The sequence below is a fragment of the Lepisosteus oculatus genome, chromosome 6 (genome assembly GCF_040954835.1).
Source record: "Lepisosteus oculatus isolate fLepOcu1 chromosome 6, fLepOcu1.hap2, whole genome shotgun sequence".
Lineage (NCBI taxonomy): Eukaryota > Metazoa > Chordata > Actinopteri > Semionotiformes > Lepisosteidae > Lepisosteus > Lepisosteus oculatus.
The window spans coordinates 16,317,889-16,342,450 of NC_090701.1; the positions used below are offsets into that span (position 1 = coordinate 16,317,889).

Here is a 24,562-nt window from a genome sequence, read left to right on the forward strand (position 1 = left end):
CTGGCAGTACAAGTGTTCAAATCACTTATTGGAGTAAATTTAACTGAAGAGCAAGTGCAATAGCTATTTCCTGGAAACTGTCGGATAGCGTAAATTAAATAGCATTTTCTTGGAGACTAACTGATTTTATAATGGAATTTATTTTCAGGGCACGTATGTCACACTGTTTAAATGGTTTAAATGTTATTGGTTAAATTTATGCATTGGCCGTAAGTGCCTGAAGTTGTTGTCACATACTGTAAGAGGTATTGCTTCAAAATTATGTTGATCAAATTCAGAACTGGAAGTTAATATAACTATTTATTTTATGCAGGAAAACTGTTCCTTGTAGCCTTGCACCTAGTGGAACTTGCAACACATTACATATCTCTATGTCTTTTTAGGAAGTCAGTGTATCGTTTGATGTCCATTGAGTCATTAAGTCAAATACTGTTACTTTCACACAGTGGTCTCAAAAACAACGCTGAAGAAAACCCTTGAAGAAAAATGTGTAAGAAACCAATTCCATATTTAAGTCTTACCTTTTGTACCAGTATAAACGTTATTAGTAAGAACATGGTATTGGGCTGATTACATGAAAAGGGCGAACAGTATTTCTTGTAGGATAAAATCCTCTTTAAAGACGTTTAATTTTGATTTTGCATCCTTGGACATAGTTAGAATAATAGTTTGGATGCATTGTGGTCAAGGCACTTAAAATAAAGTATAGGGATCAATCAAAAAAACAACACAGCACTATCTCCACAAAAGGTTTGGATGAACAATACCTCTTGTTCTTTATTGCCATTAAAAACGAAAAAGGCCGAAGAGGAGATTAACATAAAACATAGCACAAAGCAAACTGAAAATGTATACTTTGTTATGTTTTGCATACATTTGGGCTGGGTAAGCAATTTTCTAATTGCATTTAAATTGATTTGGAGACACAAGGACAAAACACCAGAGGTAAATTATTGTGTTTGAAGGTTTTTGTTTTATTTCATTTTTTTTTCGAGCAAGAACCAGTGCAATTTTCTGCAGTGTTTTTGCTATTAAATCTCTCTGTAAATCTTCCCAGTTGGGAGTTCCAACAGCCTCTGTGCTCTGGAAGTAGTGCTTTGTTCTCATGTTCAGCTTAGCTCAATCTGGAATAATTCAGAAAATGTATTAGATAGATTGCTTTTCCCCACAGACCAAAAGAAATAACCTTCACTCACAACCATTAGGGGTGAAAAAAGAACATACAATCAAAGACCATGCATATTTCCCGATTAAACAAAGACCTAACTGTGTGCAATTTGCTTGGGTAACAATTTGTTAAACGCGAGCCCACTTTATAAATTTCTTACAGATGCTGAGCTTCTATTTGTAATCAGGCAACTGAGCTGCCAGTGTAAATAGCCTCAACCTCTCCCCCATCACCCCTTTCAACATCATTCCGATGTTTATTGGAAAACAATGCACTTGTGTGTACTGTGTCAAAACTTGTCCTGGTGTGCCTAGCTTCCATCTGTACTTCAGACTTCTAAATTGAAAGTCTGGTTACCGCTTTTGGGAATATTTTTGTGAAAATGAATTTTTAAAGTTGTGATGTTTCTTCTGCATTAACAAAAGCAAGTATGCTTTGCAGATGAAAACAATAGCATTATTTGCATTTTTACAGCCTTTTTTAAACCAAGGAGGGAACGATTTTATTTAAACTGAGAGAGAGCTTTAAATATAACTATATTTCATATTTAAGGAGCACAGTTATCTATTCATTGTGTTTTTGCAATGTACTGTATGTTTGGCTCAGGTTGCCTGTTTCAGGTTACTTGACAAACTGGTGAGCCTGGTGACACTGTGGCAGGCACAATCTGTCCTTTTCATCTCCCTGCCCCTTGTCGTATGGCAGCACTCTGGCAAGCATTTCCTCTGCCATTACTTTTTCTTTGAGCCATAAACCATAAACTTAAATTTCAGACAATGGACAGGAAAGAGGATTGTATTGATTTATAAGGAAGGGAAATTCAGGCTCAGCCAGCGTGTTGTACAGTGATGAATGATTGTGTTATATGGTTAAGTCATAGGGCAAAATATCTTGTGGCCTTTACAGAGGGTGTACTTTCTTTTACAATATTTAGTATGAGATGGAAAATTATTGAACAAATGGAAAATAGTCTAATCTGCAATTTGTCCACAGAAAACAATTTGTTGCAGGGTTTTATACCTCATGCTAATTTTACTAAGGATAATTAATAGTAGAGCATCCTAATATTTAATTAAGCAAGTGTTTAAAAGTCCAAATATCTACTGCTTTTAGTAAGCTGTTGTGTTATTAACATAAAAGCCTATGCTCAGACCAATGAATACATCACACAGCATATGGGCATTAATTCCTTACAATTTTCAAGAAATATTTTAAGAGTAATCTTGCCATTATTTTCTGTTTTCATTAATACTGTTTCCGAACTGTGAAGCACACTTCCAGATTGCATTTTGCTTGTGATGGTTTGAATTTTTAAGTAGTTAAATGTGTGTTGATGGGCAAAAACTGAAGACGTTGTTATATTTAATATGCTCATTAACTAGATGACATGTTTTTGTATAGTGCAGAGCTTGAATCTGAAAAGAATCTGAAGTGGCAAGTCACACAGGAAGGTATCACTTCATTTTCTTTAGAAAGTTCTTTAAATAAACACCAGATTCCCATTCATCACATTCATCTAAAACAGCAGTGTAAATTATCATCTTTAAACTATGAGATCATACAGTTTAAAAGAGTGTTGCAATAAATTTTGGCAGTATTAGCCTGGTAGCATCATTTGTTCCAAGTTATGAACAGCAAGCACAGAGACCTTGATCTTTTTTTGTTCATTGCACTGCACTTTTCGAAATAACTGTAGCCTTGTATTTTGGTTTACCAGTTTAACACTAGAAAGTGAAAAGGTGCCTTTTACCAAATGTTCAATTACACATTCTTCATAGTGTACTTGGATTCGTCAGAACTGGGTGCTGAATTTGATTTACAGTATAATGTATAGAAGTGACTCTCAGTGCTCCAGCTCTTATTTCCTTTTAGAATTATGATTCGAGGAATAACTTTCACATGCCAGTCTTGCACTGTTTGAGTAGTATTTTCCTATTTGTGAATGAACAATGGCCAATTGAGATAAAAAGAAATAGATGTTTTTATATAACATACTGCAGTATGACAGTATTTGTTTTAAACACAACAATTGAAAACTTTGGAATCAGACGTCACTGTTATGCACTTTTAGATACCAGAATTCAAAGCTCATAAACATTTAAAGTTTAAGAGTTTTTTGTGCTTGGATTGCAGGTTAACATGCATTCAATTAAACATTCTATCAAACACAAAGCATTCTATCAAACACATAGGATAAAAAGTTGTTGTGCACTTTCAATAAATTGTTTTTTTAATAATTGCCATAAAATATTATTTGATTAAAGTCATATTTTTTATTTAGAAAATGAAATCTAGGTTATTGACAGCCTAGGAAGTTTCTGGTACTTGACCTAATGGCACATGTTACATGTCATCCTTCTAGTTTTAGTGTTTGGGCTCACTTACACTTGTTCTTGTCTAATCAATAGAAAAGTCTTACGTTCTTTTGTGAAAGGATGTGTTCTGTTTTAAACGGTCTGACAGTAGAATGGAATTTCCTGCTTTAAGCTTAATTTCCTCCCTCAAATCATTAAAGCATGCAATAAAAAGCAATGCAATTATCCTTCTTTTTTATTAACATTGCTGCATAACTCCTTTGTAAAGATACCATTAGCTGCATTTTCTTAAACTCTGTATTTGTTTAATTAAAATTAATGAGCCTGGTCAAAGTTTGTCTTTAATTACCCTTTCATTAAGATCGTTTGTAATCATGTGTTAATGACCTATGTATTAAAAGGAGAAGAAGGATGAATATAGTGATTAAGCATAGCTCCGCAGGTTCATTAAAAAAATCAGAAGGTTTAAAACAATTGATGCTGAACCTATGATGGTGCTTGGCACATTGAAGTGCCACATGCCAATTCATGATTGTAGTTTTTTTTAAATATGGTTCTTATGTAATTAGTCCACATGTTTTTTATTTTTAATGCAGTTTCTATAATGTAGCTTTTTGAACTTTTGTATGAGGACATACCTAAGATCTTTGACAAAAAACATTATGCCCTGCATGCTCATCTTAATCCCTATACTTAGTGTTTAGCTGGAATGTCTTGATTCTATGTCAACAAAGATTTTTTTAAAGAATTCTTTCCCACTTGTCTCCTTAAGGTTTCCCTGCAAAATAAGCTTTTGCAGCCAAAACTGATTTTTAGACGGCAAATTAGTACATGTGATAGATTACACAGAGAGCATTATTCAAGTAAACTGAAAACTCTCCGGCTTTGTTCGTACAGTTATGGAAAATGGGCCTTCTCTCACCAGTTTCCAGAAGCAAATCTTTAGATTTCTAATTAATATTTTGGGTTTTGAATTCCCTTTTCTGTCAGATGTATAGTATGGGACATGAAGATTATCTGCTTTCCATTGTAACAACAAATTAAAACTGCTGAAAGAAAAGAGAAGTTTTGTTCAGAGTGTATTGCAGGTTACATAAGAGAGTTGTTGCAAACAAGTAGAAAACAAACAGCTGCTTGTCAGATCAAAGAAATGAGAAAGTGGGTGAATGATTTTATGGAATCTAAAGTACCCGTAAATCACAATTTGTGAAGTTTCTGAGGAATCTGTTATTTGCATTTCGTTTTGTAGTTAGTTTTTCTCAATCAATATCTGAAGCTGACTTGGGTTCAAGAAACAGAAACCTTACAGCTGAACCATTACTTAGTTACCAGCACAGCCAGCTTAGGGTGAATTCTTTGTTCTGTAAATCATGTTCATTTTTTACAGTTAAACAAATCAAACCTTATTTTCCATTTGTGAAGACCCACATTGGGAATACTGCGGGCTAATGCTGGGTTTGTGAAAATTTCAGTCCCATTAAAAATGGATTTAAAAAACAAACAAATTCCCATTCTTGAACACTCTTGGATGACTAGAAATGGTTGTTTTACTGTTCTTTTTTACTAGCAAATGAGAACAGCACAGGATTACTTGTCTTTATCTGTGAAGTGTGGTAGTACACCAGGAATGATTGCAAAAAAAATCCAAGACATTTTGCAGAAAAAAAGTTGAAATGGAAATAACACACTAACAAAGAAAACCTGGGATCATATTTGTTGCTTTTTATTTTCCACTGTGAGAAAAATCAATTTGAATTCAAACTATTTCCCATGAATACTTTAATTGATCTGGTTGATTGCCTTTTAATTATTTTTCAACTTAAAAACGTATTATTGGCCATAAAATACCATTTGTTTTTGCACTTCATATTGCAGACTTTGATTTCTATGTAATAAATGTGTTTGTAGAATTTGTGTCAGTATGAGACAATAGTTTTCAGAACCTGTTGCATTTAGAGGCACTGTCTTTTGCATCGGGGTGGAGCTACAATACATACAGTACTTGGAAACTTGGAAAATGTTATTTCACTGCATTACGATTGGAATCATGGCAGAGCGTATGAAATGTGATGCATATCTCATTACTGTTATCCGTTACCTTTGTTGTGAGCTCATGTTTCTCAAAGCAGTGGAATCCTTTTTATCACCCTAACTCTCAGAAGTCATCTCCCCCCCAAAGACTTATTCATTTTATGTTTTTTTAGAAATTGTTGCCTTCACTCCCATTTATTTCCACCAAACTGAGAGAGATAATATAATGTGCAATGGAAATACTATGTATGACTCCAAAAAATGTATGGATTTTGTGAATATATCATTATTCAATTAAATTAACTTTTATACACTGTAAGTAAGGCGTTTTACGTTTTTTAACCACATATCACTCTTGGAAAATCATATCCTCTGTTGCTAAAATGAGCACATTGCCAAAAGGAATGGCTGGGTTTCAAATTCACCATTTTACATCACTGTAATCCAGATGCTGAGAGTTATCTACGTAACCTTAGCAAGCAAAGTAACTTATTTTAAACCCATGTCAATGTGGGAAACTTAGGTGCCTCCTTACCTTCTGTAATAAACTTACCCAGAAATATAACTAATGCATTTTATAGAGAAACAATTACCATCCTTTTCTTATTGTCACAGGTTTTAGAAACGCAAACACAAATTAATCATTAATGTGTTATATATCCATATAGTATAGTTATTAATTTACTCTTATGGCTTAAGGCTTCGGCCAGACTCGTATGCAAGATTTATCAAAAGAAACATCAACTTAATGATGCAGCGTTTTACAGTGAAGGAAAATCCAGTCCCGCTAAACAAAACAAGTGCCATTGTATTGTAATCCTCTAGTGTAATGTAGGGGATCTGTAGGAGACAATGGGTCTCTTGTCTTACATACAATAACCTGTACTTCATGAGGAAAAATGACACCCAAGAATTAGGTGCATATGAGGTTGTTTGCAGAGTGCATATGGCCATAGGATGAGAAGGCTAGGATCCCGATACACAGGAGTTAATTATGGGGAACTGCAAAGGTGCAAATGCGGTGGAGGAAGGATTCAAATAAAAGATATGTTTACTTGTAATCCACTTCATCGTCTGATTTCTCAGAACTTTGTCTTGCGTCAAAGCAGCTATGTTTTACACACACAGAAATTTACAAAAATATACAAACAGCACAGGTGAAAGTTACATTAAAAAATAATATAACATGACATACATCAATCCATACATATTTATTTCACACCAGTCTTACAGGACTCCACACAGCTCCACCAGAACCTGTAAATTTACTCCCCTCACCATTACACTAAGCCTGTATAACTGCATGTTGCCCCTTCAGTTTTTCACATAATCCACTGAATGCACTTGCTCATAAACCATTATTCCTTTATTTTCTATATTGTTAATTGATTAATTTGATTGAATACGAGATAAAGGAATTCTTCATTTATATAACTTTCGGGAATTTGCAGTACGTTTCCATAAACATGGAATGTTTATGATTCAAAACAGCTGGGGTGAAAGTGACTTGATTATCATTCCTCCTGAACTTCAGTTAAGAGCTCCATTTATGTGTTTAGTCTGTATGTCTTTAAGTTTGTGTGAGCATGTGTATACAGTATGTATTTTCGGGGCAATTACCATCTCCTAGAGTCTGCGTTTGCAGATTTCCGAGTGGGGCAGCTCTGTATGGTTCTGTCTTTGCATTCCGGAAGCATTTTAAGAGTAGAGGATGAATAAAAGGGAAGAAAAAAAAATCTTTTGAAGTGCCGTTCTACATCACTAGCATGGCTTGCCACAAGAACTGGATGTGTCTTCCCAGGGTAGTGCTTTTCCCTCAGCTTTGTTTAATTCTCCTCAAGTGGTAGTATTCTGCTGCAGAACTGTTTGCCTTTCTAATGAAGTGAACTGTTTGTTTGAAATAGGTGGCAGAGTCTATTTAGACAAGATTCTAAAGTAAACTTCAGAGTAGTTCAAATAAGCTGTTCTTATCGGTTCTTCTGAAAACCAAAGGAAAGCTGCCTGGCTGCTGTGTGCCACTGGGAAAAACAGTTAAGAAGCTGTGTAAATAAGGCTGCAAGAAAGAACAGAAGCCATTCATCTCATTTGCAGGTGATTTTAGAATACTTCCTTCACCTTAAATACATTTCCACTTCTACTTTTCTCCTCCCTGCTTATTTGTTTTTCTTGTACTTCATTGGGTATGTATTTTTCTGGAGAGACTTGAAACAGAGTTCCAAGTTACTTATAGTTTGAGATTAATTAGTTAAACATCTTAGGGAAGATTAAACTGTAGCGAGGGCATTCTTATGTTAATTATGTAGAAGTGGTGAGCTGAAGTCATGATCTGTTAAATGTCCACTAACACCATTTCCTTTGGCCACAGGCCAAGAGTTTGGATTTGCCCAGTATTGTATTTGAATTTTTTATGTCTTTCCTTTCATTTTCTCCTGTTTTTATTTCAGTGTTTGAATATGTATCAGCTTTGTGTTTGTATTTCATATAGCATAAACAACCGATGGTTTGATTTAGTTCTCCCCTTTCTTTATTTTACTGTTCTGTAGCTTTAGGATCTCTTAGATCTGCAGTATAATCTAGGGATGGAATGTCATATAATTGGGTATTCAGTAGACATTCATACACAAAAGAAGCTATAAGTAATTTCCATATCTGGGCCACATCAACTCATCGTGTTAGAGCTTATCCTGGTTTCTATGCTGTTAAACAGATAAGAGACCATGTGACTCCCTGCCTGGACTAGACACCAATGCAAGACATAGGAGGAGAAAATTTTTTAAAAATACTATAATATCAAAGTTGACGCTTGGGTGTCTTTTAAAAAAACTTTTTAAAATTCAAACTATTTGACTTATCAAATGCTATAAACATAATACTATTTGCAGGCAAAACAATAATGAAATGTTTGAGCTCTTAAAGTATAAATTAAAGCCAGGGTGTTGCTGTACATGCCAGAAATATACTGTACCATATACTGCATACATAAAAATATACTTAATTTGGTAGTATGCTGGTATCAGTATGAGGATCAGAATAACAAAATCCAAAAACTGTTGACATAAAATTATTTACTTTGTATGGTCAATATATAGTGTTGCAGTTTGGCTATAGCTCTGAGGAGATGTGGCACTAGAGACCTTCAGAAGATGGTTTAAAATGCCTCACTGGCAGCCTAATCAGAGTTATCACTAAAAGTAATACCTGATTTACTTTCATACTCACTGAAGGTAATTTGCTCAGTCTGTTTATGGCTGGCTAAAGACGATAGCTGCGTCTCTTTCTGAATCTCTTAAGGCAATAGTCGATTCTGCTTCAGACTTGCTGGAGGCAATAGCACAGTCATAGGGAGGCAACTGATGCTGTCAGGGCACAAGGTGACCAGACTACCTGTTGAATGAAAATTTTGAAAACCAAGGAACTCTTAAGCGCTAGAAATACTTAATATTAGTTATATGATAAAACGTATATTTTTTCCTCTGTACCACTTGCCATTGGTCATCTTCTTGGAAAGGTGAGTAGCAGTGTAGGTATGCAGCCGAACGTCTTGTTCCCCCTGTTAGCTGGTGCAGAATAGACTATACCGCCCCCCATGTCATGTGTCTCCATTCCCAGTTGCAAGTCTCCAGAAGGCTCAAAGAGCAAAACATACAGTATGCTATAAGGTGGGTTACAATGAAACAAATGAAACCTTGACATTCCAACTAAACTAAAACTGACCGAATGAATGGGAATCACTACCTTTTCCCCCTTAAAGTATGATGAGTTAATATAATACACCAAAAGGCAGACGTTGCGTAATATTTCACCATGTCTGCCCGCAAAGTGATCAGGATTGTAAACAAACCGTAATACCATTTAATTATAAGGCAGTCTGCTGTAGATTCAGTACTGACAGATGCAATATGGTTTTATGTAATTTCTTTTTTAACTTTGCTGACAGTAAACATCAGTGCATTACGTCTGTCTTGGGCCTTTCCAATGAGCGTTGCATGTGAGCTAGTGAGTTGTTCAAAGCCAGAAGAGAAACATTTTAACATTCTGATTTCCACTGTACATGACTAATTTTGCATTTTAGGCAGCTGGATTCTCCATTGTAATGTATTTTGGGGGAATCGCTTATAGGTTGAAGTGAACTGCCAGAAAGGTCAACATTTTCTTAAATTCCTTGAAATGATGAGAAAGGAATGAAAAGCTATTCCTGTGCTTCTCCTTCATGATGCTCCTCCACACAACACACTTCGATACTGCTGTCCACCACAAACTAGCTGTTGGCTGAAAATGTTTTGATATTCACATGGATGTTTGTTTTTTTTGTCGATATATCAGAGCACAAAAATAAACTGTCTGCGTTCATCAAAATTTCACAGAAATTCACAGGGTGGATTTGCATAATACACTACTCTGCTTTGCTAGAGTGCTTTTTTCAGGAGTTACAGTACATAGATGAGAGAGAAGCTTGTGATGTGTGAGATCATTTTTACCATATCTCTTCCAAAATGCAAAATGGAAGGAAAAACTACAACCTGTGTGGAGTTTTATATACAATACAGAAGCTACTGCAACCATCCAGTTCATTTTTGCACTAATGTTAATTCCTTCAGTCCAATTCATTCTGCCACTGGTGCACATTACTCTCTCTGTCTCCCATTTAGCATGTTAGTTTGCTGACAGTAGAGTACACAGCACTTAGCAGCTGGTTTGTGGAGCCATCAGTCAGGAAACTGTATGATAAATAGTAGGTACCCAGGTTTAGTGGCACTTTGTTCTGCTTCAGCAGATTTAGCCTGACTTTGGAAAAGTCATCATGCTGCATTTTGTCAGAGGTTACAACAGGAGACGGCGTTGTACTGGTAACTTATTACACTGATCCCTGAGTTATGATGTCCAGCAGATGTATTGTTCACGTGTAAATAATAAACTGGAAGGATGGGTAATTACAGGAGAACCTAGATATGCAGGCTTTGAAAACATGTCGTTTCTCTAGTGATGAACTGCCATCATCTCTGTGGGCTTACAGTGTGCAACACTCAAGAAAGACTTGTTCTTCTCCGCCGTGTTTTCACACCACAGCTGAGTCTGTGCAGGAACTGAACCTGGAAATATTTAAAATTCACTTGCCATGGAGGAGTTTCATAACACATTTGTTTAGGATTATTTTCAAACACAAAACGGTGAATGATAATTTGTTTTTAAAATTAATACTCTACTTTTTTATTAAGCACATTTTCATAAATAAACATGAGTTGAAGATGAAATGAACGTTTAAGTTTAACTAAGATTTGTGTTGAGCATAAGAACCTGGATGTAAGTATTCATAAATATAATTGGACACATTTTTGCCAATGAATATTAGCTCTTGATATTTAAGACAAAATGTGACTCTGAGATTATTTTATAGTATTTAATATCAACTTAATTGCCTGTCAAATGTTTAATAATTACCTTGGCTGCACATTGAATAACATTTAGTGATTTAAGAAATAACTTGAGAAGAAAGGTATAAATGTAGGTATTATAACAATCACACAACAAGGGATGGCTATACCTGTACTGTTCCCAGTATCACTCACCACAAGTCAGTTAAATCACCTTTCTTTAATTTTCGTGTTGACTACCATAGCTTACAGGCTGGTTTATATATCAGCCCTAGGAATTTGTTGTACTGAGATGCGACATCTTGATTTCTATAGCTTTTTTCTCAACCTAAGGAAATTGTCATGCCAGGGATTTCCTTATTCCTTATACCCACTCGAGTACTATCTTTGGAAGAGAAGACACAGTTGCATTCAGAGCTTGTTGTGCATTCTGTGGTAAAGAAACAATGAGGAAGATTTTGAAAGATTAGGATAAAGAAACCAATCTTAAGAACTACACACAGCTGAATAATTATCTCTGAGCACAGTGAGTAGAAACATTGTGAAGTTATTAAATATGTTTCCTTCAATTAAAGAATGCAACAATGTGTATTAACTACAAAAAGAGTAAACATACACTTAAAGTGGCAATCAATCATATACTGAGTGTTCTTTGACATTTTCTGCTGAAGTAAGAAAATAAACATAAATGTTCTATGCAAATCTAATTTTGTATTTAATTTCAGTTTTAACAGTCTTTATTTTCAAAATACCTTTGTCTCATTTAAATTGATTACATATTTATTTTGGAAAAACATTTTTGAAAGGGGAGGGTGATTAAAATGTTGATTTCAAACACTAGTACTGTGTGGTCTAGCTGATCATCTAATTTATTCATTAAAAGAGGAGTTGAGTGTGGGTTCCCATTGCATATCAGGTTGATTACTATAGTTATAAAATATTTATTTTTGTAGTTTTTTTCTCTCTTTCCATTGCTGAGTCAAAAGCTTTTATTTGCTGCATACAAATTATTACCTATAAGAAAGAAACACTAATCATCATATAACAAAATGAATTATGGATTGGAAATATCTCTTGATTAAAACAGTTCTAAGAATGTTAAACTGTTATCTTTACTGCGTGGCATGGAGCAAAGTTGGATTCGGAGCAAAATTGAATTCCAGACAAAACAAGGGTCACATTTATTCACACCACTCAACAAAGTTCAACAAGAACAAGTCAACATTCTGCATATTAGAAGTGCAGTAGAAGCCTCCAGAAACACTGTATATCACCGCCTCCAAAGGTTTCCCTGGGGTACGGAAGGATGTGACACACAGAAGACACAAAGAAACATGCATCATTCTGGTAAAGGTGGCAGCAATGTTTATTGACCTCCATGATTTGAGGGATGGCTATAAAAGAATCGCAAAAAAGCTGCATCTACCATAAGTCCAAACGCAACAGTTGGAGATCTGCGATGCACTCTGGCATCATCAGGATACAAAGTGCTAGAAGATGCCTCTTGTCATCATGAATGTGGCTCTCATGGCTGAGTAGCCTCTTCTGAGTCCAAACTCCAAAAAGAGACGTCTCTACTTTGCCAAAATACACTTGATAGAAAATTATAACCGTCTTATATTTAGATGAAAGAAAAATCGAATTTCTGAACGTGCACATTAGCATTATGTTTGATGTTAAAAAGGTGAAGCTCATGTTACGAAAACATTCGTACTTACTGTGAAATATGGGGGAGGTCTGTCATGTTTTGGGATTGTTTTGCATTTATGAGTTATGGCACCCTTATTATGACAGTGGGATTCAGAAACTCCCAACATGCACCAAGAAGCCTGGGCTGGGCCAAGAAAGAACTTTTCAGCAAAGAAACAATCCAAACAGACAAAGAAATGGTTAACTGAATACAAAATAAATGTTTTTCACTGGCCATCTCAATCTGCATATCTTCTACCGAAAAATGTTACTTGCAAAAGATCTAAATTGATAACATATTATGACAAATTATATAAAGATTCAGTAGACTTTGACTTTGAGTGATGCATCTGCTTAAAGGACATTACATTAAACTTTGGTTTTTAGATCCATGATGTCATTCACAACTTTTCACAATTTTGCCAAAGTATCCCCTGGATGTAAATCAGGGCTGAAAAGCACTATCTCAGTTATATTTTGTGTTCCCCACAGCATCTCCCCTGTTCATTATCTAGTATGGGCTTGCCCGAACACTTTGTCATTTCCAAAATATTTGTAGTTATCAAACTTTCTTCGGATACATACTGTAATAAGAAGTCATTGTGCCAAGAAAGTAAATAATGGCAAGAGCAATAGTTTTGCTCATGTAAAAACATGTTGATATTGCCTGATGCCAAAATACTGTGGAGAATACTGTGGAGAATCTGAATCAGATCAAGTTAAGTTTTGATACTGTGTACAAATTCCAGTTCAGACATTGGAGAATCTTCTAATATCAATGTGCATGTGTATGGTAATTCTCAGAATGAGGTCTAGAGTAATAGCTTTCTATTGTAATGCTTGGAATAATCATCATGAATGAACAGTCCTGCATTGACTCATTTCTATAGAGAGGGCTTGAAAAACAAAACAAATCACCAAAAAAGCACAAAGAAGCTGAAAACAGGCCATGCTGTTAGTGGCACCAGGAAATACCAAGTGATGACAGGCATGCTAAATACTCATTCTGCAGCAAGGCCCTGTACTGTAGTATTCAGACATATTTATAAGAACATGTTCATGTTTGTATACAATGTTTGAATACAAAAGGGTAAATATGTTACTGGTTTGTCACGGGATGTCCTTTAATTAATATTGTTTTCAGTGTTTAAACTGAACAAACTGTTTTTTCAGTATTTTTTGGGACAGTACAGTTTCACCTCCTCTGATCGATAGAGGTAGAGAGTGGGAACTGGAAAGTAATAAGAAGAAGATGAACATTTTTATTTTAGTCGTGATCATTTTTCTCATACTGTACTCAAAGAAGCTCCTCAGCGGCAGCATTGTGGTTTTTTTTTCATTGTGGTGTTGGCCACTGCTTTTTTCATTCCGTTTGATTCTATTTTACAAATATTGAAAATATGTTCTTATCTTTTTGGTGTTTCATGAAAACAAATAGAGACGGGGCTCTATATATGCAAGAGTATTTTTGATGTGAATAATTCCTAAGAGACAGGGGGGGCGCACAGTGGCAAAGTGATTAACATTGCTGCCTCCTAACACTGGGGCCCTGAGTTTGATTTCAAACCTGGTTTTATCTGCGTGGAGTTTGTATGTTCTTCCTGTGTCCTTGTGGGTTTACTCTGGGTGCTCTGGTTTCCTCCCACAGTCCAAAACATACTGGTAGGTTAATTGGCTTCTGGCCCTGGGGTGAGTGTGTGTGTGTTTGTGTAGCCACTCGTTGCCGTTGCTTTCTGGGATAGGCTCTGTGACAATGTATTGAATAAAGGAGTTAGAAGATGGGAGGATAATTGTCTAAATTCTACTTTCCTTTTCTTTCTTTTAGCTCATCCTCAGTTTTTTCCAGCTTTTCACCCTCCTGTTCCCATTGATGACCGGCATGCTCAGGGACGCTACATATATGACCCTTCTCCAGTCCCTCCTCTGCATGTGTGAGTACACCACAGGACTTTGTTTTTCTTATAAAGAGAAGCAAGTAAGATATTACATGTCCTTAACATGCCCACATGGGCGTGTGTGACCATAGGGAATATTTATTTCACAGTGGGAAATAACATTCAAGAGACCTATAAGCATAATGGACAATTTCACAAATTAACTTTAACTTAATTTTTTTGACAAAAACACAATTCTAATTTATTTTTGTATTTTTAAGTCTGAGTAAATTACAGAAACTGCTCTTATGCACAATGCCAGTAGGATGAAGGTTAATACCTAACTACCTAAACCAAGGATGCTCCTAGGCTCTTGGGACAGTTATTAAATATATTTAAAGCAAGGTGGAAGTAGGAAACCCAGTTTGTTACTGAAATTACTTTTTGTTTAAGTCACATTTTGTTTGAACAGTACATCTCAAAACCCTTATGAGAGCTTTTTAGAAGTTTTCTAATGCTGTGTTAACCTTTACTCATACTAAAACAGACAGGGAAGAATATCGTCAGCCTGCATGGTAGTAAGACCCTGTAAACAAATTCCTGGCTTAACATCTTATATACCTCTTCTGTTAGCAGTATAACCTTCTGACAGAAACATGTTTTGTGCATTTTCAGCAGTTATTGGAATACAATTTGTGGAAATTAGACCCTTTATTTAAAATCAACAATAGTAGCTTTATCTCGTATGTTTGAAGAGCACAGCCTATACATTGTACATGTAAGCATTATTTTCATGCTTAATCTATTGAATCAGTATTTTTTTTTTAGAAGTTAACTTTAAGAATAAAGCGTACTGAAGAATACAAGTCAAATACAATAGTATTTAATACAATTTATGATGTTTTGCATTTTATGAGGAATTAGACTTTACAGAAAATTGGACATGCAGCACACACTGATGTCCATCACCCCTGATTTCTACATGCCCGTTTTGTGAGAGATCTTCACACAAATAATACATGACTTTACATCCTGTGCAGTCTGTGGGTCAAACCTGAAATTTCTGTGTGCTTCATATTATAATTGTAATTGTTAATCAAATTAACCCGGTCTTTGAAAGTGGAAGTAATGATTGACAGAGCCATTATAAGCATCTGCAGATCAGCAGTTGAATTTTAAATTAAAGAAAACACAGCTACACAGAAAACATTTCTGAGTCATTTAAAGAAAGTCAGATTTTCCATCGGCTGCAGTCACAGAATCATTCTATGGGGAATCAGGTGAAGATGATTTTGGTACAGTTTAACAAAGAAAATACTAAAGAATAGAAGGCCAAAACTGATCCCGCTGTGCAAAATAAATCTTACATGTGACCAGAACTTTTTAAAATAATTTAGCTTTCCCACAATACAGTAGGCTTTTGAGGTTTGGTGGAGAGGACTGTTGCGATTAGCCAAATCTGCATCTAACCAAATACACCTCTATATTGTTGCGTAATGTACTATAGTATATAGTGTATATAGTATGGATAAAAGACGTTAGTAACCGTCCCTTATATGATAATTCAAGTACTAATCCATTGCCTTTAAGTTAAATAGCATTAATTAACTAAAAGAAACAACAGTAATCACAAACTTATGGTAATCCGTTAAAATAAACATCATGAATCCCTCCTCTGTGTCCGTCTCCCTGTGCCTCCATGATTATCACGCTGCACTGTAATGAGACGGGCAATAAAACTGTCAGAGAGTCTGTAAAGTCGCCAGCCTGTGATTAACCAGGCTGCCGACTCAAAACGGGTGAGAGACACGCCCATTCGGTAGCTAGATCCGTCTCACCGTCCTAGTCTGTTGTGCCGCTAATTTGAAAGTTGCGGTTAGCAACCTTCATCACGTTTTTATTCCGTTCTGCTCTTCTTCCTTCCCAGTCCCCATCGGCCAGACCGAATCGCGTATAAGTAAATTCGTGAATGTTAAAGTAACGAATGTTACTGTTGGTCTGTTTTATGAGGCTGTTATTGGTTTAGCTTTAGCAAGCAGTCATGTAAAGATGCTGGGCTACAACAACATTTGTCTCAAGTAATTAAGTTGTTTGGTCTGTATGTTCTGTTGGATAGAGATGTTTTTCCATGCATTTTGCATATTCCTTAGCAGAATTCAAGGCTAACAACCCTGTCCCGTAAAAAACTAATATTACGGTAACAGTAACAGGATGTTGCTGCCCCTACATGCTGGAAGGCATCCCGGGCAAAATTTATCTAAGTGCTCAAGCAGTTCAATATTTCTTCTTCTCTTTTCCAGTAGGTTAGGTTTAAGAGATGTAATATGGTCAAATTCAAAAGCCTCCACTTGAAAATCTATCAAATTCTCACAAGAAACAAAATCTCATAAAATCCCACATTTAGTAGTTTGGTCAAATTCTAATAATGATGAAACGAGCCAATGGATGTTAAGGTGTTAGAGTACTTAACAGCTTGGTGGTAACTTGCCTGGCTGAGGAAATGACAGCGCTGGTTGCAGATCCATCCCCCTCACCTACAAGGGATGAACTCGTTGGACATTTAAAGATTCAGTTTATTGAACTAATTGGTGCCAATGGATGTTTATTGAACATTAATGTTTCAAATTCCCTTTCAGTTTGGATGATTTCTTCAAATCAGATTGAGTGATAGTTTTCTAGAGCTCTTCTTACATAATAGTGCTGCGGTTCTTCTGAGAAAGGGCAGAATACTTTTTCATATGCTTCACGCCTCTAGAACAAATGAATTTTGCACATTTCAAAACAACTTCCAAAGCTTTGGAACATTTCAGAGACTTACGGCTCAATGCCTGCTGGTGAATGATACTGTGCAATGTTACTGGTCCTTTACTTCTTCAATCTTTCATTTCTTGCATAGTTCCAGAGCATTCTGTACAGAGCATTGCTGGTAATGTGTTTGTTGTTTAAGGAGATAAAAAATACAATTGTATATAGGGGCATTCCAGTGCTTCTTCTGTGTTTTAAAGAACATCCTTTATAGTAGATCAAATGCACTATGCAGACAAGTCTTGCCACTCTTTGATGACGTGAAAGTTATAATCATGACCTTTCACAAATACACCAAGCTTTGCACTATCAGTCAAATCTGTGTTCTAATCTAAGCCCAGCAGACTGTGCACTGACTTTTTCAGGTTTTTACAGCTGTCTATCAAAATCCTGAGCAAGATGAACAACATACTCGGCGAGCTGTACTGTTTGCGGGGAGGCTTGAACTGCTAAGTGTGCTACTTTTGAAATGGCTGGTCATGCAGTGTTTTGCTCTTTTTGTGTTGACCCATTTGGCCACATTTGTCGTTACATTCCTTGGCTCATTTTTTGCTCTCTCTGCAAATGAAGAAAGTCTATAATTATGGCCAAGTCACAATAATCTTTTATACCACCAAGATTAGCAGCGGGCTGAGACATTAATGTGTTTGTTAAATGTGACAGACAACAGGTGACACTATACTATATTATGAACTACAAAATAAATATACATCTGTTATAAGCTCTGTTACCGTGCCTTGCAAAACCATTCAGACCCTTCTTGTGGGCAATTACGGACAATTTTCAAGTCTTTCCACATATTCTTAATGGGATTCAAGTCAGCTGCTCCATTCACTTTCTTATTCTTAAGCCACTCCATTGTAGCTTTGGATCATTGTCCTGCTGAAAGAGGAATTTTTGTCCCTGTGTTGGCCTGAAGCAGGTTTTCATCAACAATGTGCTAGTACTTTTCTCCATCTACAGCATGTCTCATCAGTGCTGAAAACATTTGCGATTTAGTGATCTAGGTCAATCACATGATATCATGTGTTTTACACTGATTTTTTCTGTGGTTCAACCAAAATCGTGTGGTGATTGAACGATAATTTATTTATGCCAAAGTGGAAAGCAACATCTTTATGTAAGAGTTTAAAGTTCAATAGTGTGAATTAGATTACATTATTTTGACAGCACTTCTTATTTAGACTTTGTGTAAATGTGTGTGTCACTGAAAAAAATAGTTATTGTCCATCCATCTATTTTCTAAAAGCTTTGTCCATGCAGACGATTCAAGCCAGTGGAACACATATACTTACTCCAGGACTAAAGCCATTAGTCTTTTGCAAACTTAAGACTTTTTATTTCATTTCAGATTTAACTGGCCTACCTCACCTACAAACTATGTCCAAGGCAATTTTAGGCTGTATTATCACATTCTGCATAGTACAATTACAGTATTTGATTGGTCTTCTAAGTTTTATCTATCTACCTTTAAATCAAATTGGTTAATGTATACATAAAATTCAATCAATCTCACAACAAAACAGAGAAAATAATGCTTACAAATGAACAAGGAAACAAGAAACTGGAGACATCCTTTAGGACCTGTTTTGAGAAATGAGGGTGAGCTCTTGTTCAGCAGCTGAACTGAGGAGAGGAAATTTAGGGAAGAAAGCAATCACTGCGTGTGAGAAAAAAATTGAATCGAGCAGCTACTTGGGTCATATTATGTTTGATATTCTTCATCATTATATTTCCTTGCAGAGTGTCATATCTTTTCTTAGGGACTGTTACTAACAGTAATGAATTTTTTATGCTGCATTTTCACAGTCCCCATCTCTTGCATTTAGAACCCTTGGATGATTGATGCCAATGTCACTGCAACAAAATGGCAAATATAATTTAGCATTTAGCTTATACAGAGATAATAGTGAAACATGTGAGGGGAACATGGCTTCTAAAGCATAAAACAAACATCCACTGTGTTAACCAGTCAAAGAGGTTTAGAGAGATTTAGAGTGTGGGTAAGAAAAAAAAGGTTTGTTTTGAATGAATGATTCTTTTAAAAAATAAAACAGCGTGTTTCCTATATATTATTATTGTTAAAGGTACTCTTTTAAATGTCTTGATATGTTGTATAACGGATATCATTATATTACAGTATTAACACAGCATCCACTGTCAGGCTTTTGAGCATACCGGTACTTGGACTGATTGTTTTCAGATTGCTACCCATGGTTATGTTTGAAGTCTTCTATCTGTACTTTAAGAACTCAGAAATTATATTTCAGTATTTTTTATGTTTGCACATTTAGTATGACTAGATATTGTTTGTGCGGGTTCATTAAGGTGCCTTTTTCCCCTAAGCTGTCTCTTCTTCCCTGACATAATTGTTTAATAAATCTGACCCCATAATGGATATGGTGCACCTTTGGCACTGATGTATAATAAAGAAGAAGATCACTTTATTACCCATATGCAATTTCCTACATTAGGAATTTGTCCTTTCACATACCCCAGCTTGCTTTCTATGAGACACACAGTTGGGCAGAGAGAAGCTTGGGGTCAGAGTGGAGGGTCAGCCATTTATATGGCACCCCTGGAGCAATTGGGGTTAAGGGGCTTGCTCAGGGGCCCAACAGAGTAGGATTCCTCTGCTGGCCATGAGATTTGAACCAGCAACCTTCCAGCCACAGGCACAGATCCTTAGCTACAGTGCCACCGCTCCACCCTGATAAAGGGTCATGCAAGTGATTTTCCTTCAGCACTTGAAGGAAATTCAAGTAATTTCAGCTTTTTTTTGAAACCCTCCTGTTGCACAGACTTTTCTTGATTTGCTCTAAAGATACCAGTGTGTAATATAATGTGGGTCAGTTGCCAATAGCTTAACCTCACATCCCTCTGTCTCTTACAAAGAACTTGGAAGCATAAGACCTGTGCAACAAACAAGTGAAAGCTGGGAATTACAGATCACGTGCAGGAAACATTTCCATGCCTTTAAAATTTACAGCTACATGGAATAGCTGATCACAGAAGTGAGTCCTACACCTTCCATTACTGGGGGTTTAAATGACTACGTTTTTTGAAAATACTGTACTGTAGGGCCCAGTAGCTTTAGTTAATCGGGTGCTGTTTAAAAAGAAATCACTAACCTAAGTTACTGCATTGTGTTGGAAATATTTCTCGTTAACTGAATAATAATTATATAAGAGGCTATATAAATTATATTATGCAGGCAAGGATGGTTAAAAATAAATTGACTGTCCTTTTATTGTCATATGAAAAACATTGTCAGAAACTCTTCAGAGGATTTCCATTAAATTATACTACATGCCGGTACAATTAACTGTATTTACTGGCATTGTGAATTTCCCGTAAAGTGTAAAAACAGAATAATATGATCCTCAGGTGACATGACTCAGTGACATTGACTTTCAGGAGCATCCAAGTCTCCCAGTTATATACAGATTAATATTCAGACATTCTCTCATGTACTTCTTGCTACAAAATTATTGATGAGTTCATAATTTCATTCTGTATGACTGGAATTTCTGATGCCCTTTTTTGAAATGGAAATGAGGGGGCGGGTCATCAGTGACCGCCTTTATATTAATAAACCACCTTTTTAGGCCCTTTTCTAAAGTAGCCACATGCATCTTGAAATCCTATAATCATTGACCCAATGAATGATAGACAACAGGGGTGACCAGAGACATCAAGCTTTATGACCTTGAACTCAGCCTTATCCCAGTATTGTATATATACATTTACAGAATTGAAAGGTTAGAAAATCTGTACAGTGCTTTGAAAGATAATATTTTTCCTTTGTGACTAGCCCTGTATTATTCCCAGTCACATGTTCCTAGATGAGCTTAGTCTGTGCTCATCATGCTCACAGCTTAATCTGTATCAGTTTCTAAAAACTTAACTGGTCATTTTCTTTAAGTAAGGTGTCAAAAACCCTTGGACAATTAAACATACTGTATGTGTCAATCTCATTCTGTTTTCTGTGGATTCTCCATGGTATCCTGTGGCTAAATAGTAATTTAAGGCCATGTACAGTATTTAGGCAGGCCAGGTTAAGTAACTTCATCTTGATGTTAAAAGGCACCTCTTTTTATGACAAGGTCAGGTTTCTTCCATCTTGTTAGTTGTAAATATGGATATTGGTTATAAACAAGAAGAGGCCATTTGATTCATTTGCCTGGTCTGGGTACTTGTAGCTAAATGACCTGAAGATTATAGCTAGGCTTTCCTTGAAAGATAGATCCTAGGGTATCTTGATCAACAAACCAAATGTTAGCGTTAAAGATAGTGGTTCTGGTGTACAAAAGTTTACATACAGTACAACTATTTTTTCAGTTAGCCAGGAAGTAGAATTTTTTACTTAGTTACTCTTTTAAAAATATTTCTTCAACCCTTTCTGATCAAATATTCACTTGATCAATTTTTAATTGTATTGTTATTTTTCAGAGCAACAGCATTGTAACACTTGTATTCTATAACGCAAGTTAGTAGAGTTGTGTAAATATTTGGAAGGGAAGTGCGTGTTTTAAATTATATTTTTATGTAACCCACCAACATTATCTGATGAGGCAAATAATGAAGTCCCTCGTTGACAAACCAGGCAAGCCAGCGTTAATCTGTTTCTTAAAATCACCAGGCAGATGCAGACAATAAAATGAACAAAAGCAAACCAAATTCTTTGGAGGGCAAAACTTTTTAATGGCAGTTCACATACAGTACGTGCAACAATTTGTTAATGGCAGCATGATTACATATGTACTGGGGGGGAAAAATGAAATTGTTTTAAGACAAGTTCTCCTTAGTGAACAGAATTAATCGTTATTAACACTCTTAAATATGTGCCTAAATACACATCTAATATTATTGCAATACTTTCCTGAGCAGTCCCTCATTACTGAGTTGTAATTACAGTGCAGTTTTGCCTGGAGGTATGCAATAAATCTGTGCAGCAGTCTCTTGTACTCGTTAAAGCTGAAGTGGGCATTTATGTCCAGAGAAACTAGTGATTGTGTGCTCATTTTGAAGTAATATTGATACATTTAGGAGTACCATATAGCATAACATGAAATCATATCCTATTATTTTAAAGTCTAATTGAAACATGCTTATTTATTATCCTCCTTTTTAGATAAAGCACCATACATTATGGTATCAACAGTAAGAGGCAGAATTAAATTAAAAGCTCATAAAATGAAATATGTTCTGTATTAGCTGTTTGACACTTAATTTGCTTCTGAATGAGCAAAGGAAATCACAAATTAACTGTCCTTTGTTTTTCCAAGCATGCCCTATTAGGCATTTGAAAGTGCAATTACCGCCCAATAATAATCTGCAACCTTATGAATATATATAAATACTGAATATACCTCAGTTTGGCATTTAAGATTTAAAAAATAGTATTGGGGTTTCAGTTTGTGGGCCCAGATTAAATGGATTAGTTATCAGAAAAAAACTTATTCCCCTAATATGCAGGAAAATAAACTAGTTTATTTCTGCTTAATATAACATATATTATCATTATTATTATTTCAGTTTGGTTGTTTTACATTCAAAATAATGTTAAGTAGAGCTATAGAAGTAACTGCAGATTAGAAACTATAAAGAAAGAAATAGATTGGTAACTAATTTAATGAAACAGTAACTCCTAGGTTTTTTTTAGAGTTTAGAGTTTTAAAACATTAGAGTACACTTGTACTGTATATAAATGTGGTAATGGGAAATCATAATTCCAATTACTGTATGATATTGCAAACGTAATGTGTGTACAGTATGTGTAAAGAAAAATAACGAGTACACTTTTTTTAAATTTGAAAAATAAAATTTCATTTAAATATTCATTGAGGTGTTGTCAGTCATTCCAAGTTAAATTACATTAAAAGATTTGAATCCATAATTATTTATGAAGCTAAATGTTTGTCTCTCAACATTTGTTTATGTAAATATACGTAGAATTCTGCGTATGTAGTTTTATTTATATTTTATGTTTTTTTTAAAGAATAATTCATTCACAAGCTTTGAAGTGTCCTCTTAATAATATAAATGGTTTAACCTTGGTTTATAAACAACTGAAGAAGTGAGAATCTCCCTGGGCTCTTGGAGAAAACAGCAGACATTTCTATTAACCATACACAAGCCCTGCAGGGAGCCAAGCCTTTCTAAGCCAATGGTAAAAAATGACCCAAACTCACTTTCCTACATAGATCTACTTTTCAGCTCATAACAAGAGCACTGTTCTGTTTTATAATCTGAACATTAGCGTTTTCTTGCTTTTAGTAATTGGTATATATTTCATGCCACTGGTAGAATATTTCTTTTTGTAAGAACATAATGGAAACAAGCCTAGGGTTCTTAAAAGATTGAAATAAGCAGTTTTCTTTCATCCCACCTTCATAAAATGTCAGTGTGAGCAGAGATACCAGTAGGTACTCAAGGAAAGCCCTGTCACGAATTCATTTTTGAGAGATACTGTATACATACATAGTTTAGGGGGGAAGACATGTTGTGGTTTAATGTAAAAATGGTGTTTTAAAACTTTTGACTAAATAATTTACAGATCTGATGTGGAAGTACTGCATCTCTTGTGTGTGTAGTGTGACCAAGAGATTGTAGTTGGGTTTTAAGCCAGGAGACATACTCCTTGCAGTGATGCTGGTATAGTAGATGCTTCAATTACATTGAGGTACAGATAAATGGTCAGCAGTAATATATCTTCTGCTCTTCAGTATATATTTAAATCGGTTTCACCGTGTACTTACAATATCGATCTCTGAGTTTGGTGGTTAAAAAGATTTGGCCAGTTTCAGAACAAAGAAAAGAAGAAAAGAAAGTTGTTACTGCCATTACTCCAGTAACAGGAAAAGAGCATTGCTATGAACTATTTGTATTTTATGATATTAACATTTATTTGTATACATATTCAGTGTGCGCTACTAATTATACACATAGTAAAATTGATATTAATAGGCATTAAGTTCTTGTCTCATTCAAGGGTGAATTTAAACAACCAAAATAATGTGAATTTCATCCGCTGTATATCAGTGAATCCACTATGAGAAAACAGATCTAAAGAATATTAATGGAATTAACAAATTCGTTTCTAAGTAATTATTTAAAAATGTCTCTCATTATGAGGCGCAGATATAGCCGATAAATAATTGTGTTAAAGTGAAGATGAAATGAAAAGGTACAGAACTGAAGGCTAAGTGAATTCCTCAGAACACAGCAAAAAGGATGAATTCCTTCCCTAAATCATGTAAGTGGATTGCTGTAAAATGTATGAGGGATTTTAAAAATGCATCAAAA

General features: G+C 35.4%; 1 protein-coding gene across 4 annotated transcripts in view; it reads left to right on the plus strand.

The window, feature by feature from the left end:
* gli3 (GLI family zinc finger 3) overlaps window positions 1-24,562 on the plus strand; it is a 161,518-nt gene that overhangs the window by 71,880 nt on the left and 65,076 nt on the right. For all 4 annotated transcript variants that reach the window (XM_015354925.2, XM_015354926.2, XM_015354929.2 and 1 more), the window contains one exon: window positions 14,401-14,506. In XM_015354925.2, coding sequence (XP_015210411.2) covers window positions 14,401-14,506 — 106 coding nt within the window. The remainder of the gene's footprint in view (window positions 1-14,400; window positions 14,507-24,562) is intronic.